This window comes from Watersipora subatra, chromosome 10, assembly GCF_963576615.1.
Source record: "Watersipora subatra chromosome 10, tzWatSuba1.1, whole genome shotgun sequence".
Classification (NCBI taxonomy): domain Eukaryota; kingdom Metazoa; phylum Bryozoa; class Gymnolaemata; order Cheilostomatida; family Watersiporidae; genus Watersipora; species Watersipora subatra.
The window spans coordinates 47,811,399-47,829,190 of NC_088717.1; the positions used below are offsets into that span (position 1 = coordinate 47,811,399).

Genomic DNA, 17,792 nt, shown 5'->3' on the forward strand with positions numbered 1-17,792 from the left:
GTGCATTATTGTATATGAAACTAATCAAACCAAACAAAAATACGTCTTTCCAAGATACATGTATGTTTTAAACAATCGTTTTGGTGACGTTAATTTTTGTTGCATACGATCGATGCATGTACAAGGTCAGTTTGTTCCATGATTGCTAACCTGAAATTGTCTCCACTATACAAACGTGGCGAAATGTTAGCGTATTTGGCGGAGCGAGCAACATGGCAGGCAAAAGTTACTAAATGGCGGCTTGTTCGAACAAGATTCACCGGTTAGGCCGCATCAAGGTACGTTTAACAAAATCATCGAAAGAAATGGGTTTATTTTTTCTATCGTTGACCTAAAGATGCATGCTACAAAGACTAGGCGCAGCTAGTTATTTTAACTAGAATTGTCCAAGTAATTCAGTTGCTTCACATAGTTGTTATTGACTCGCGTATATGACTTGGTGCGTTACAATTCCTTAAATTTTGATTGTTGTATTGTTGATTTTTCTATGCAAGTAGCGTATAGATTTAAAAAAAAGCAGAACTCTTTAAGAACGGTCATTGAACCATATGATGTATATGTTTCTTCTTTCTTGTTTAAAAGTGTGGAATAAATGTTTATGTTAAGGAAGCCGAGCATAATTGCGGATGTACTCAGGCTACAAACATTCAATTCTAGCATATCAATAATATACAATGATGGCCAAAAGTCTTGGGACACATTAAGTTTTTGTCACTATTGACACTTCTTTTGTAGCATTTAACCTCTATGACTTAACATTTTACTTGTTTATGATTGCAAATGCTTGAGCTACAAAAATATGTAACAATCAGAGAGTTTCATAACGTTTCTTTCGCTCCAATGGACTATATTTTCTATTGCTAGACCAGGAGTCTATGTAATGTTTCTATTGCTAGATCTGAAGTCTATGTAACGTTTCTATCGCTAGACCAGGAGTCTATATAATGTTTCTATCGCTAGATCTGGAGTCTATGTAATGGCGGAAGGACAACAACACAAATTAGAGCTTACTCCAGAGGAGCTGAATATTATAAAGCAAGAACAACGGCGAGGCTTCTTTACAACTCGTAAGCACTTTTCACACAGCCTTTTTATATTTTTAGCTGGATAGCAGGGCTCACTGGATTTAGCTGGTTGATAGGGATAGGCTCGCGAGGCTGGAAAGGCATGCATCACCAACCTTCTTCCTTTTACAGGAACTACCTTCCTGGATCCAACCTAAATCTTGAGTGTTGATGCAACAAGTGACTGACAGTACTTCACTAGATAGTTGAATACTAAATGAATGGTATAATAAAAGTACAAATTTATACTGCCACAACTCAAGTATGGTATCGAGTTTGTGTACTTGCATGAGTGTGCAAAGAGGGATGACATTAATGATAGTGCCACATAATGATTGGGAACATGCTGTTCAGTTCTGTGGGCATGTCTCGGGTTTGCCTGATGTCCCTGTGCTTGGTGGGTTCTGCAGTGCGCTTCGTAGTTTTGTCTGTGGTGCTATTGCGGGCCACGAGAGATGGTACTTAACTCTATTCATTTGCTGTTTATTTTATCTTGCCTGCAAATATAGGCTTTTTATTGGAATATGTTGTAATTTGACAAGATTTTCTCCAATATAGCAGAATAACTAACTCAGCTGGATTATAAAAGTTTTCTCTGGCAAGAAGAGAAAATATTTTTGGTCTTTGATTCGTTTTTGTAAACTTTCACTCAGTTTTTTCTGAAACATCCTGTTGCTCATGAGTTGGGGTGAGCATAATCTTACTTACTTATTCACCAACTACAAACACTAGTGACCACAGTTGCTTATTGGTAGACACTGGAGTATGCTGTTACATGCGCGATAAGAAGGTTGTAAATATGAGTCCCTGGTTGCAAGCAGTTGAGTGTTTTCTTGCTGACCTTGTAGGTAAAACATTGAGAATTACATGAAACATGCTGCATGCATTCTCTACTGCTGTGTAATTTTCATAGTTTTTTTTTTAACTTGATGACTTTGAAAAGTGATTAACAAATGGGAAAAATAAGGTTTTAGCAAGTTTATTATAATTCATCCATGAAACAATTATCTTTCAATTACCCTACAGAATTAATATATTCGCGGAGTTAAGTTTTTTTGGGCAAATTGCCTTTTTCATGCATATTCGCGGACTAGTTTATATGCTGATTAACACAATCATTCTTTATTAAGAGTTAATTGAGTTATTATGGCTAGTTAAGAGTTATTGTGGCTAGCAATAGAGTTAACCCTTCACATACGTATACCACTCGTTTAGGTTTCTATTAAGCTGACAACTACGAGTCGATCATGCTCAGCTATAAATTTCTTGCTGCGTTTGGAGATTTTCGCGAATATTCATCGATTGGCAGGCCTTTAAAGATGTGGCTGCTTCAAATGTGAGTTGATTTTAAATAAAAATATTTTTCTTTGTCTATCAGTTGATATGTTGTTTGTTGTATTGGGCAATCTCATTGTTGAGATATTTGAAAACTACAATCCAAAAAATTGATGGTGGTAAAAACGCTCAGGCCAAAAAACATGCCCAGATTTGCCCAAAATGATGTAACGCGTGATACAACCTGTCTCTATCTCTCGTATTTACATCGGCTATTGCGATAAAATTCTAGTCTTAGGCGGCACTATTGGCATATATTTTATCTTGTACTTGCTCGTGTTGGCTAGAATAAAATTTTAAATCCAGCTACAGATACATTATTACCAATGTCTCAAACGCCTCAAACAAGGAAAATTAAAAACTTGTCATATTAGCTTCTTCTAAATGCTGTGTAAACATCTTAGTACCGATTACCAATTCTACCGGTCTACGATAATCATGTCAAGCAAACTATGTAGAATAAAGTTTTTGTATTGGCACAGTTCCGTCGCTACCCACACTAATGATATACGGGCCCCAAAAAGCCCCACCTACATGATGACCGTTGCCTCTCCTTGGGGGGGGGGGAGGCGGTATATTATTGCCCACACCGAAAACTAGTTTTTTACTAAGTAAAATAAGCAAGCTGCGTCTTAGAAAAGAATATTTGGCGAAACCAACTACATCCCTTAAGTCATGTACATTGTGTAGTCGACTGTCAACATTATTGAGTCACTATCGGTATCAATTTGTAGAAAAAATTCACTGATCACATTTGATTCGTTGATTCAAGTACTAAACAAATGGTCGAGCTATGCAAAAGTGCCTGTCCATGCAGCTCTGATTGCACTTCATAAATCCATCGATCAGACAAGATTTCAGCACAGGTGTCAACTGGGCTATGATGTGTTTAATGTTCTGCAAATCATGTTTTGCATTATCTTCCACAATATTATTTTATTATATAATTTTTACACGCAAAAAATTTTCATCCCGCCATAAAGCTTTTATTAAAAATATCCATCCAAGTCGTGGCCACTCATATGGTTTCAGCTCATACAATAAGACAAATTCATCTACTGCAGCAAACTCAAACAAAACATCATGGTTTATGCAACACACATTCAAGTCTGTTTCCCATTTATGGCGGTTTCCACACTGACAAAGCTGCTTCGGCTGGTGGGACCACATAAACATACTGTAATAAATAAAACAAATGCAATAAATATATGTCATTCATAGATATCTCATTCTAATGTGTATCTACTGAAAGCTTTGAAATTGGAAGTTAGATAGATTGCGAGTGTAATTTTAAAAATGAATAAATGTTTGGCAAAAGCATAAGTACGCCAAGCCAACGGTTCGAAGATTTGGTTCTAGAAGTTAAAGATGTGCATTGATCAATAGATTTTCTTCACTTTCTACAAGTGAGAAGTGAACATGTAAAGTCAAATCATAAATCTAATTTACTAGCTAAAACTGCCAAGGAAAGTTTGAAGCAAATATAGCTAAGTGAAACGATAAAAACTTATAAAACGATGATTGGTGATAGCAAAAAGTTATAATTCTATATTAATTAGTACATGTATTAATGAGTACTAAAATTATTACCTTTAGTATATTCATCAATCTAAGCCATTGTATTGCTAGATGCTATGGATTAAAAAGAAGCCGTCAAGAACTCACTGCGCATACGTATCTCGCACGCGCACAGGAAATTACATAATAGTCTCAAACAGGAAAAGATAATCTGAATGTAAGCACAACAGTATATCTATTGGAGACTCGAAGTAAAAGATAAATTTACCTTCATTCTCCTATCTTCCTCTGTAGCACTTTAACCACCTGATGCTCAGAAAACTCAGTCACCTCCGCAGTAACTTTACAGTAATTTTTACAATTCTGTTGTTGGTCAATAAAACGTGTCGATCGAGTAATTCATTAAGTAACAATGTTAATTAATTTAGTAAATATCGACGTCCACGCGATTTAATAATAGAGTAAAATCTCTAAATTTGAGATCACAGACAACGCGTTTTACGACTGATAACATTTATTACGACCTATATAAAAAATTTCGTGCTTATGATTGGCTAATGAAGCGATCTTATATTTATTGCTCGTGGACTTTTTTCAGATGTATAACTAGTTACGTCACGAATGAAGCACCTGCTGGAATGTGAGCTTTTTAAAAGATGGCCTCATTCAAACATATATCTCTGGACAGGGTTAGTCTACAAACACAAAAATGACATCAAATTGTAGCTGATGTCTTAACCTTTTATTGGTCTTAATTTCATTAAATCGACCTTTTTGACGCAACCACATCTTTAATGAACCATAACTTGTGGTAAGTAATGAGTTTTTCAAAACCATTTACTAAATTAATAATTGAATTTTACTTTGGTTCTTTGGTAAAACGCAATATTTATTTTTCCATACCTACCGCTCCGTTATTTGTTTTAATATCAGAGAGAGAGCCCAATAATCTGTACGACCCATTTGCAGTACAGGTAGTAAACGCAGACTGTGCGACGGTTGGTCATCTACTCCATGAAATAAGTAGAGTAAGCAGCTTTTTCATCATACACGGAGGCATAATGGCTGCAAGGGTGGTGGATGTCATTCCTAGAAGGTCACCAATCATTCCGGGAAATCTTGAAATTGAGATAGAAGTGACTGCAGCTGCTAACGAGGAGAATATATCTGTTCTAAAAAAGGAACAAAAACGCCTTTACGTTCACAATTTTTTTACCAACCAGCAGAACGTTGCAATAGTAAGCCACGAGGAGAGTTCTGATGACAACTGACTTACCAGCCATGTAGTAGCGATAGAATCACATTTAACATCGACCCAAAACAGTGACAGTGATATAGAGCTGCTATTACCAAAATAGCTAGTCAGAGAGCACCATTACACGCTAGTATTTACTTATCAAGAGTATCAGTTTAATTTTATTGCCAAACAACCGCTATATAAGCCAAACTGTTTATATTTACTCTATTCATCGTTTGTAAAATTGTATTTGTATTTGAAATATTTAATTTGTAATAAATTATATGGTAATATATCTATAGATAAAAATATCTCTATATAAATATCTCTAAACATCCTTAAAAAATATCTATATATAAAATATATATATACATATTTATTTGAATATATATATTTCCACATATGAATATATATAATACAATCATGTTTGCTGCAGCGATATCAAAGAGTTGTTGTTGATGAAGGGGTCTAGGTTGACTGGTTGCTTCTCTGCCAATATTCCTGCTTTGGTGAATATTTTTACTTGTCTCTAGTTTTCGTAATCGGAATAGGTTCTGTTTCATTCTCAATCTGCAGTAAACACAAAAGAAAAATATTAACAAGTGTAAAGGAAGTACAAAAACACGAACGAAAGTACATGTTTTTGTACTTCCTTTTTTGTACGAAGTACAAAAAAACATCGCCATACTGAATAACTTGTAAAAACCTTGAATAATTTTGTAAAGAAGTGTAATGCATTGGCAATGGGGTTAACTCGAAGCCCCGGCGATGATTTAAAAAAAGTTTGGAACTCAGCTACGTTGAGTTCTGCCTAGCAGCTAGTTTTTAATTTAAGGCAGTAGTTATTCTCCCTTGTGTTTAAGAATAGAACTAATTATTCGTGAAATTTAATAATTCGTGGAATTGACTGTTTGCGAAATCGCGAATTATTAAATCCATCAAATATTTTCATCCTGTAGGGTAGTAAAATATAACAAAACCGTAACAATATTTGGAGTGTACCATTGTTATTATGCTGATTTGTACCACTATCTTTCATGATGAACAACAGTCCCATGTGTCCCATGTGACATGCACGTAGTTGTGTGGGCAGCAGGGTGTTTTATAAAGTGAAATAGTTTTGAATAGAAAACCTGTTTTAGTAAACTCTTTGACAGTTAGCTAGCTACTTGAGGTGTTGACCGTTTAACCAGTTAGTGGCAGGAAGAGAAAACAATTATATTACAATGTTATTATTATGTGTGATGTGACAGATCGGTAGTTGTAATTACTAACTGAACAATTATTCCTGAATGCGCAAGGCAGTTCATTGGCACAGGTGTTGGAGTGTTGGCCTACCAAGCTGAACGTCACGAGTTTGAATCCCGTATGATGCAATCCTTTTTCCGAACATCGAATCGTGGCTTCGAACAAATGCACATGGCTCTTAATATGGTTAAGACAAGTACCCTGGCAGTCTGGTGTGCTGTAAGAGATTGGCAGGTGCACCAATAACGCACAACAAATTACTATTTGCGTAATTATTCTTGAATGGTAGAGGGTGATTGTTTGAAACAGGTGTTGATGGGTTGATCCACCAAGCTGAAGGTCGGAAGTTTGAATCCCCTACCATGTAATCTTGTTTTTTTTGCGATATGAGTCGATTTTTCGGAAGAACAGACACGGCTCTTATTATATTGAAGATTGGCCAGGAAGTTTAGCAGATAGTCGTCGACATTGATCCCCAAAATGTTTGTTTTTGGACAAGTTAGACAAAAATGTTTATAATAAGGTGTGTTGAGACAAGGTTTGATCACAATTAGATAGTAATGTGTTCTTTAAGGAGGTGTTACTGCATCGTTGGTCGATCAACACGAAGAAGTATTCAATAGATGAACACCGTGATCTCGTACCTAGAAAGCGTTGACATTTATTCATAGTTGGAAAGTTTCAGTTAGAGACTAAGTCAGCTGGCATGATTATAAAATTAGCTATCGACAAGTGTGCTCTTCTCATTGTGGTAGAATAGTAACTGTTTACGTTATCTTTGCTTCTTTTACTTTTGTTATCTTAACTTCCTGTTATATCTATTTTGTAGAACTGCCACTTACATTTGGGAGCACTTATGGAACATATATGTTAATGAAAAGAGGTATGTCTAACAGAATATCTACATTGGTGTTTGAGGTTATTGCATTCTAATCGAAAATTACAACTAGGCATTTTATTATCTTAATATTTTCTGTTTGCATTTGCAATCGTTTGTGATAGTCAAGCAAATACATTGCTGATAACTCACTCTGATGCTCTCATACAAGTACGCTGAACCACAAAGACAGGTTACACTAGACAGATCTTTTATGCACGTATGTTGCATCATACAGACAGAGACTAGACTGGGTGATGCACTGATTAATTTAACCACTACCTTTCAGGAATATTGAAGAAGTCTGGCGCTGAAGGTGGTCCTGCAATTTTAGCATATGTTCCTAGATGTACCGGTAAGTAGATATTTATGTCCAAGGAAGTGAGCTTTTGCTTGTCAGCTTTTTAGCAGTTTTCTAATTATGTCCTATCGCCTTACTTATGTTGCCCTCGTTTATTCTCTTGTCTCCTATTGTGGTAAAAGTTATAAATTTGATGATGAAACACTTTTTATAGTTTGTGGTTATGCGTTTTTCTTTTATAACCGTTCTATTTGCTTGTACATACAAACATACAAATATTCATTTTTGCGACATCTAATAAACGATGAAATGGCAAGTTTTATTGTTTTGGTTAATGTTATCAATCAGTTATTGTTATCATTTTTGTTGGTAACAAAAGTGATCAGATATGGTTCACTGTACTCGAAACTTTACGAAAGAAAGAGGAAATGGAGCAGGACCAGAGTAAGATACAAAGATGTAGCTAAGCATAACAGGATGTGGAGGAACCTATGGAGCAGGACCAGAGTAAGATACAAAGATGTAGCTAAGCATAACAGAAATTGGAGGAACCTATGGAGCAAGACCAGAGTAAGATACAAAGATGTAGCTAGGCATAACAGGAAGTGGAGGAACCTAAACACAAACAAATGGCAAGATAAGGCGGCAAATGGAGCTGCAAAGAATTCAGGGATAAAGGCTAAACCACGAGGCAGTCATTGTTAAAATGACTGACGATATGTTTGTACATCCTCTGGATAGGTCAGCTTATAAAAAGACAAAGTTGTAGCGATTGTTTAATTTAATTTCATAGTTAATTTAGTTACATTGATTATTTATTTATATTATTCATTTTAGTGGCATTTTTTCTCAGCCTTGGCCTTGCATCAACAATTGTGGCAAGCAAAATCGGAAGAAAGCTGATGCAAATAGATGGTAACTACAGCCGAATGGTCCGGCAGAGGCAGGGGAAGTGAGTTCATTGTCTTCCACTCATCCTCTCAATGTATGAAGACTTTTCTATGTTACCTTCTATCATTTACTCTCCCGAGATGTCTTTTTTTCCAATATGATACAGGCAGTTTTTTTAGTCTCCTAATTTAATAAAAGAATGAAATAATTTTTGTTTTACATAAAGAGAAATCTATGGTATATGGTATGATAAGAATGGCAAAGCTCTATATAAGTAGATATACTACTATATATATAGTAGTATATCTACTTATATCTACTATAATATTTATACTTACTTATATCTACTATTTACCACGCTCGTAGTATGGTAGGGCTAATTCCCTTCTTGAGGGATCCTAAACTCAATCCACATTTAGGGTAAACAGCGATCATACTAAATACCCTTCATTATAAGACAATTCCTGAACACAGCTAGTTGCCACTACAGGGCTGTGGACTGGGCTGATGTATTATGACTTAAAAAGTGTAGTGGTGGTCAGCATTATTTTTAGACCATATAAAATTTGGTATGGTTTCTAGTACTTGCTACTATCAGTTGGGTTTGCATCAGGTATCGGAGGAAGCGTTTATGGCGTCGCTAAATCATAGAATCAAGTGGGTCGTTTCGAGAAAGAGTTTCTAAGCATGCAACTTGGAGTTATTCTCAGTTACCGTGATAGAATTCAAGCAAATATAAGTATCTTAAGCAGATGTTGTGAGATATTAGGGATTGAGGATTAGTTGTGAGGGTTAGGGATTGAGGATTAGTTGTGAGGGTTAGGGATTGAGGATTAGTTGTGAGGGTTAGGGATTGAGGATTAGTTGTGAGGGTTAGGGATTGAGGATTAGTTGCGAGGGTTAGGGATTGAGGATTAGTTGCGAGGGTTAGGGATTGAGGATTAGTTGCGAGGGTTAGGGATTGAGGATTAGTTGTGAGGGTTAGGGATTGAGGATTAGTTGTGAGGGTTAGGGATTGAGGATTAGTTGTGAGGATTAGGGATTGATGATTAGTTTTTAGGGTTAGGGATTGAGGATTAGTTGTATTATATAAAACTACACAAAAATGGAAATTAAACAAACAAATTTTGTTTAGGAGACTAAACAAAATAAATAAGGAAACTAAATGCATAAGATGCTAATATATGAAGAGAGTTTTGAATGTCACATTGAAGAATTAAGGTATAATATTGATGATACAGGAGACAAACATGCGTAGAGATTTTGATAGAAATATGAGCTAATGTAACATGAAAAAACTGGAAACTAACAATTACATAAATTATTTATATAATTTTTATTTTGAATTTTTATTGTTTTATTTGGGTAGCTTTATTCTTATTAGTTTCAAGCTTTTTTCTTTGCGTCACTTTTCATTTCACTGTAACTATTAAAACTTTAAGAAAAAATAGATGTTTTTTATACTTTTCTGCTATTTATTGTGTGAATTCTGAGAGAAGGATTGCCATCTTCCTTCGTTTATTTCTATGGTCACCGAGACTAGTTTTTTGAACTCTGGTTGGAAACTTAATTTGAAGATTTAAAACACCTTTTTATACTAAATTGGACACTCGCCATACGATTTTAATTCGTTCTAGTGTTGGCATTACAAGGCATAAGCTTTGTAGAGAGGGGTATGGAAACCCATAGTAAATATCTAATGCAAACACTCCCTGGTGAAAATCATCTAAGTTTTGTATATATACTGCACATATTAAAAATTAATAACAAAATAATATGTTAACCTTAGTAACTATAGCTACGTACAGTAACCTTAGTGTATTTATTGGTTATGATCTGCAATAAAATGTAACGTTACAATGTACCATGTGCAGTACATACTGTGACGAGGCAGACAAATAACATTTATGAATTTAGCTTACTAAACACATACAATAATGCTAGTTTTAGTATGTATTTATAGCTATTTTACTGATCTTCAACTTTTTCATTGGCTAAAATTTTATCACCTTTCTGTTTCCGGTTTTGTTTTCACAATAACTAATTAACTAATAACGCCGAAACGAGAGATACCGAGCATTGTATTTCTTTTATGCATTGGATTTCGGCGAATAGAATGTCGGCATATTTGTTATTCCGTATTCAGCACACCGATGGCCAAGTTTGAATTTCGGGCATAAGTTTCGTTGATATCGTATGGCGAAAAATATTTTGTATGGAGAGAACGAAAAACATAGTGTTCTACATTGTAGGACTGCCAAATCGTATAAAGGGTCATCATAATCCGAGGGCGCACTGTACTCTATATTACACTGCTTATTGATTGCTAAAACTGGAATGCTTGGATGTTCTTTGGATGTCATACTGGAAATTATTTTATATGTCATGCATAGACCTATTAACTATACTTATAGTTAATAGGTCTATGATGTCATGAGACATATTTGTTCTAATTTTACGTAATACATCACATAAATTTTATATTTAGGAACTAGTAAATTAATATATGACTTGTTGCTATTAGGGGTCAAAATATAACGCCTAATCTTCTAGAAGCTGCTCTGTTGCCTGTCTCTAGCATTAACATGTGCTGCTTGTACTTTACACTTGGTTACGAACCGTTGAAGTAATTGGTGTTGGTGTACATTACAGCCAACCTATGGAAGCACCAATAACTCCTCCATTTTCCTCCACCTCTAATGATGGTGCAGACATCTCTGTTCAAAATGAGAAGCACGTTCTCGACTCGGTGCTAAACCCTAGAACTGACGAACTTCCTCGTAAGTTTTCTCTCCTTAAAAATAAATTTGCACAACATTTTGGTAAATTTTATCAGAAAGTATCGGTATTTTTCTATCATTTGCGACTATTTTTATGTTTGAGGTGATCTGACTGTCAGGTTGTTTCAAGATTAAAATCAACAAAACCTGATTGCGGTTAAAATGCCCAGATTCAAGCGAAATTAAGTCTGTAGTTGCACTTTGGCAAAGAGACCGACAGAATAGAGGCGCATAACGCAGTGACTTGAACACAATAGCTGATATCAATAACAAGAGATACAGGCAGCTGTGCATCTAGTGATGTCATTTCAGCATGTATTTTTCATATGAGCGTTTTAACCGCGATCAAGTTTTGATGATTTTGATCTTGAAGCATCCTGGCAATCAGATCAATTCAAACATGAAAAATAATCACAAATGATAGAAAAATACCGATACTTTCTGATAAAATCTAGTAAAACTTTGTGTAAGATCATCTTTAAGTGTTCTATCTTAGTGCATCGCCTCATTCTGTTTAGACTCATTGACAATTAATCAAGTTCCACAGTTAAGGTACGGGCCACACGCGCCGATTCTTTTGTTGTTTCTGACCGCAATCACAAAATGAACGAAAAACACAGAATTATTCAGCCGAAATTTACAGAATTGTCAGACCGTTGCGTGCACACTGAAATCGTGGACTAAATGCAACTAATTGGCTAAACAAATTATTAGCGAGTGAGATGTTAGCAGCTTTTGCAATTGGTATAGTCCAAGACATGTATTACGGTACACAATAAAAGTACTAGCGCAGTTCAACGTAGTACATACGATGCAACTGCCTAGATTGCGCTATTGTTGGTGCTTTATCGTTCGGACACCATGGCTACAAATCGTTTCTTTTTTAATAATAGCAATTTCATTTTTAGCAGCAAGAGTTCCGTTATAGAGTTGCTATCTTTAGCGCAATCAAGTCAGTTGCATGGTATTTATTATGGCAAATCTCGTTAGTATTTTTCTTGCGTGTCGCGTTATGTGCCTCAGACTATAAATTGCAAAAGTTGCTAGAATCTTGCTCGCTAATAATTTGTTTAGCTGATTAAAAGCGTTTCGTCAATGGTTTCGGTATGCACGCACAGCTCCGACAATTCTGTTAATTTCGGCTTAATAGTTCTGTGTTTTTCGTTCATTTCGAGATTTCAGTCAGACCTCAGAACCACCGAAAAAATTGGCATGCGTGCCCATACTTTTACAGAAAAGCATTGTGAAACACACAAATTATGATTGCGGTTAACGAGCTCTTTATTGGTTCAACACACAGCCATGAACCAATGATAGGGTACGAGCTGGTTTGAGCATAATGTGTTCTATAGGCATAGAACATATATCACAGGGTTCACATACGTACATGAACACTGGTTGTAGACAAATCACAGAAAATATTAGTCTCACCAATGTCTGTCTATCACAAAACTTGCGCCGGAGGATGTAGAAGCTTCTGGATCCATCTTGTGACGCTATCCTTGCACAATGGCGGCATAGCTTCAGCACCATCATAAAGCGGTAAAGCTTTAAGATGGCGCTGTGCATGAAGCTTCAGCGGTAATCATAAAATTCAACTGTGAAGTATGTAATTTGAGACATGACTGAGAGGCCGTATTTTACAGCTCGTCAGTCACTCACATATGATGACTTGAGAAGGAAAAGTAGAATGGATTCGGACGGCAGCGCGAGGCAGCAACCTATTCAACCAAGGCAACCCCTTCCTTATAGCCAGCCCACTGAATTCCCTAAGAAATCTAAAGGTACACATGCTGTTTGTTGTCAATCTAATCAAGTCATCCTCCTGTTGTTCCCATTATCTTGTTACGATGTAAATAAAATAAACAGCATATGTTAAACTTACGCTGGTAACAGGAGTTTTTTCTTTAAAATTGTTTGATCTGCTTACAAACCATCTTGTTTAGTATTGATCTAGTTTGAAAACTTGTGCATTTCAACCTAAACTGTATTTTCAGTTGGCTATTTTGGAGTTGTTTACTCCTGACATGTCTTTTGCTTTTTGTCTACAAAGTAAATAAAAAACTTAGAACTTTGTCAGAATTGATGCCCACTCTACCTGCAGTAATAACAATAATAATAACAGTTATAATAATAGCAGTAATAAAAATTGTCGCCATTATTCATGTTAAATCTAATGAAGCTTCTGCGATAAGTTATGGCTATATGAAGGCTACAAATCTGAGATGGTAGAAAAGTGTTGACAAGTCTCTTTTCGTAGCAGTTCTCCATACCCGTCAAAAATTTTGTAAAAAAATTTAGTGGGTTCTCTTTTATAAGCAATTGATCATATGTGGCCACCATTTAGTTTTTAAACTTGGAGATTTACTGTTTTAGCAAAACTCAAGCTTTTAGTTGCAATAGATTGTTTCACCAGTGTTTGCAAAAATCTATCATTTTTGATACATTGCTCACCCTTTTTTTATAAAAATTTGTTTTTATGTTTGCATAGAGTAGAACTCATTGAGTATTAGTAACATACTAACCTTTCACACAAATTGTTGTAAACCTGTTTTAATGTTTTTTTCCAAATTAAAAAATTTGGTTAAAACACCTAAAATGACATTAAATTATCTAAACTGTTTTTATTACATTTAGAGTTTAATTAGCTGTGCTACCCGGCGGTACCCAGGTAATAAAAAGATCTTTGGACAGAAAATTGATTTGTATTTAGCATAAATAACAACATTTGCCTTTCTAACTTTCAAACTACATATTATAAGAAGTGTTTTGTGTAGTTGAAATAAATTAAGAGAGGAAATAGAAACAACTGTAAAGGTTTTAAAACTTTGTCAAACAACTGTAACATTCAAACTTCGTATCATGAAGAAAAGGTTTTGTGCAGGACAACTATATTAAAAACTAGAAATTCCACTGTCGTACAGCCCACGACCAAAGTGATATTGGAAAAAAGAAAGGGTACTGATGGTTGAGAAATGCAATATTAGCAGTCAAATGGCACTGCTGTGCAATAGGATAACTGCAATGGTAGCTGTAATGTTCTGGGTGTGGATGTTATTATATACAACAGTGAGCAATAATGAAAGGAAAAGATTATATGTTTATATCTCTCCCCCTGCAAAAGGAGAAATGCAATATTGGCCAATATCAGAAGTAAAATGCACTGATATTATTAGAATAATCAATATTATAAATATAGTAATAATATAAAACCAATGCACAATTTTGTTTACATTTAAAAATGTCATAGTTAGCGATATCAAGAAGTTGTGATATTTATATAGATTTTTAGAAAATCTGTACTACGTAGTCATTGTTCTGTAGTCATCCAAACTTATAATTAAATATTGTAATAATCTCATAAGAATCGTTAGAAAAAATATCGTCATTTCCTTTACTTACACTGCGTTGAACATCAGTTAGAATACCTAAGTACTCAAGTGTCTAAAATGTCAATTTGAAATCGGCAAAGATGAAACGATTTCAGTACTCCTACATTAATTACAGAAACCGTCGACAATGCCATAGACTGGTGAAATGTGCACGTTATTTTTTCGCGAAATGCGTACAATTTAATCGTTCTATTCTCTGTCGCCCGACGTTTCAATTTCCGGTCTTAACTTTTATTAAACCAAGCTTTTCAAGCATTTTGTGACGATTTTCGTCCAAATAAATCTGTCTATTTGTGTATAATCCGATCAGATGGGTAAGTTTTTAGAGAATTTCGATAATTTACAAAGACTTGGTAACATATTTAAATAGGTATGTATGTGTTTTGTATCATTATTATACTTTAACTAATCTACAAAACGATGGTTAAATTTGTTGATGAAATTTTGATACAAGGGTTCGTCTCATTGTTGATGAATAATTTTCGTAAGTTGTGTGCACATGCATTTATCATAAAAACTCCCAAACTTCGCATCCGTTCGTTTGGTTGTGGGATAAATAAAACAACTATAAAGGTTTTCAAACAACTGTAAGTTTAAAATTTTATAACTTGAAAGAAGTGTTTTGTTGAAATAAATTATAAGTGAAAATAAAAATGTAAAGGTATATAAATGTGAATTAATTAAAGAGTAATAGCTTAATATAGTCTATTTTGGTTGCAATAAAAATTATTTGGTATACAATTATGACTTCAGTTCGTTTCAGTGTTGGCATGCAAAAATTGGCATGCCAATTTTTGCATGCCAGCGTTAGCATGGGAAAATATTGTAGGCTATAGACAAACATAGGTATAGCAACCCATAGTCATTATCTAATGTAATCACCTCGTGGTAAAAATCATCATCATCAAAAAATAGTACCAAAATACACGTTAACTTTAGTAACTAGAGGTATTTTATGGTTATGATCTCCAAGATAATATAACATTACAATATACTACGTGGAGACTTGTTACTTTCGAGACAGATGTGTAACATAAATGCTGAATCTAACATGAATGATCTTAGTTTACTAAACACATACTTGAATGAAGGAAGTTGTAGTGTGTATTTTAGTAAACTTCAAAATTTTAACAAAAATCTCACAAATCGTTTTTATTATAATAGATATCTCGCCATGGCAAGTTCAGCGATGCACATATCTATATATAAATTTCTCAAAATATGTCGTTGTCTGTGGATCTATCTGTCATTCCTGCTATTAAAATAGCAGGAATATAGCTATTAGCTATATTAGCTATTATTATACTGACTAGCTATTAGAATCTTGGAATAAAGAATCCGTACCTAAGAAAATTTGATGTCAAATTCTCCCATTCGCCAGTCCGACACCGTACCCATTAGGCCACAGATTGATTTATTTGCAAGCCGATATATGTCGCTAAATGGTAGCAAATACCCAACAGCTTTGTGTACTACGCAGGGTGATTGCGTAACGTGAGACAAATGGCTCTCATTAGTAAGCTTACTAAAATTTTCCATTGGCAATGTGCCAGGCTAATAGCAAGTGACAGGCGACTCTCATTACCTCTCATTGTTTATAAGCTGATTTTTAATACCCGGGCAACGCCATGTAACACAGCTAGTTTTAAAATATATGGCGATAGATAATAAATATGGAGACAATATAGGTTAATTGTCCGTGTGAGAAGAATTGGCCTTGACCCCAGATTTAGTAATCGAACCTTACAAAAATATTTTTAATAGGGGCATCGTAACACGTGGCTGCATCGGTAAAATAATTAGCATGCGCTATAGCTGTAATGACAGATCCACAGACTTTGATAAATATATATAGATTATGTTGGGGCTAGTAGAAGTAAAAAACCATTATTTGACGTCTGTTTTGGAAAGATTTGTACTATTTTTAAGTATGTTTTTAACCTGGCTAATTTCCGCACTGGTAATTTCCATTAAGTTCGTTTACTGCTGACAGATATCTTAATGTTATGCAAATCAAGTTTTTGAACTATTTTTAACTTGAAATGTATCAAGCTATCCGCATTTATAAATTCTTGCCCGTTGTAGGTGATATAACAAACAATTTTTTTAGGGCTAAAGTTTTTTCAACGCTAGGGCTGGCTCAAATAGCACGCTCGCATGGTAGCAAATGTTTTCATAAATTAAGGATTGTGTTTTCTTCGAAAAATGTCACAATGCTGACATTAAGTTTACTATTCCATAGAGGTCTTCACTTCGCATCTTTTACTACGATTAAATTGTCTTCTCATTTTTATTACAGATATGGCTCCTGGTAGTAACAAATACGGGGATGAATGGGCAGAGACCTGAATCTAACCCCATGTACAGGACAGATCACCTTTTTCCTACCAGGGATTTGTGCTCTTAGATTTACCATATTGTGTAGTCTTTGTCTTATTTAATATAGACATTCTCTGGTACTCTAGCGGATTCATATTTGTGATTGTAAGTCATCTCAAGTTATCTCAAATTGATGCTATCAGCAGTAAATGTTTGCTGTTTGTGTAGCATTAACATCGCTACGCAAATATTGTTTATGCTACAAATTTATGTTTGTGCCACGGAATACAATGTTTTATGTGTAAACCATTTTCGGGCTTTACTATTCATAACTTGTGTTTACTGTGTTATGAGTGGAAGTGGAGAAATTATGTTATGCAAAACTAATCCGAATCCACGCACAACATCAGTGTTGAAATTGCTTGTCATATTGTTCTATTTTGATTATGTTTAATTTGTTCACTTTTGCTTAGCTTGTGGGAACTAATTTAATTATTACTGGTACAGGTACAAGTGAAGGTGTTGAGCTGTTGTAAGCAATACTGATATTTACCAGTAAAAGTTAATTCTATATTCTGCAAGTTCAACAATTATAATACACAACTAACAAAATTATAAACAATAATATTAATGACAGCAGGTTAAAATGGCTAATAGAAGTTACACCCTTACTTGAACTGTCATCCATGTCCATACGACTGCGAGTTTCGATAATCAGATGAGAGTCATGGCAGTCCTTATATATAGAGGCTCAGTAGTTGGGATAGGGAAGTAGATGATGGCGAAGGAGGCTACATAGGTAGGGAAAGGGTAAAGGCTCCATAGGCAGA

General features: G+C 34.9%; 1 protein-coding gene across 2 annotated transcripts; it reads left to right on the forward strand.

Annotated features, from left to right (window-relative positions):
* Positions 1–243: 243 nt before the first annotated feature.
* Positions 244–17,271, forward strand: LOC137406321 (uncharacterized). Of its 2 annotated transcripts, none has more exons than XM_068092884.1 (8): positions 244–278; positions 961–1,067; positions 7,232–7,285; positions 7,569–7,634; positions 8,418–8,532; positions 11,124–11,251; positions 12,898–13,035; positions 16,943–17,271. In XM_068092884.1, exons 2-8 carry the CDS (start codon positions 977–979, stop codon positions 16,990–16,992), a joined length of 642 nt encoding a protein of 213 aa, XP_067948985.1. In that variant the 5' UTR covers positions 244–278; positions 961–976; the 3' UTR covers positions 16,993–17,271. The 2 variants fall into 2 exon arrangements, with proteins under 2 accessions (XP_067948985.1, XP_067948984.1); XM_068092883.1 differs by lacking the exon at positions 244–278 and adding an exon at positions 300–439.
* The last annotated feature ends 521 nt before the right edge of the window (positions 17,272–17,792 follow it).

Bases quoted from the DNA above. Each gene is read 5' to 3' on its own strand.
- LOC137406321 (XM_068092884.1), top strand. From the start codon at position 977: ATGGCGGAAGGACAACAACACAAATTAGAGCTTACTCCAGAGGAGCTG. The intron at 7,635-8,417 runs GTAAGTAGATAT...TATTCATTTTAG, and splicing joins ATATGTTCCTAGATGTACCG to TGGCATTTTTTCTCAGCCTT. The intron at 8,533-11,123 runs GTGAGTTCATTG...TGTACATTACAG, and splicing joins GTCCGGCAGAGGCAGGGGAA to CCAACCTATGGAAGCACCAA.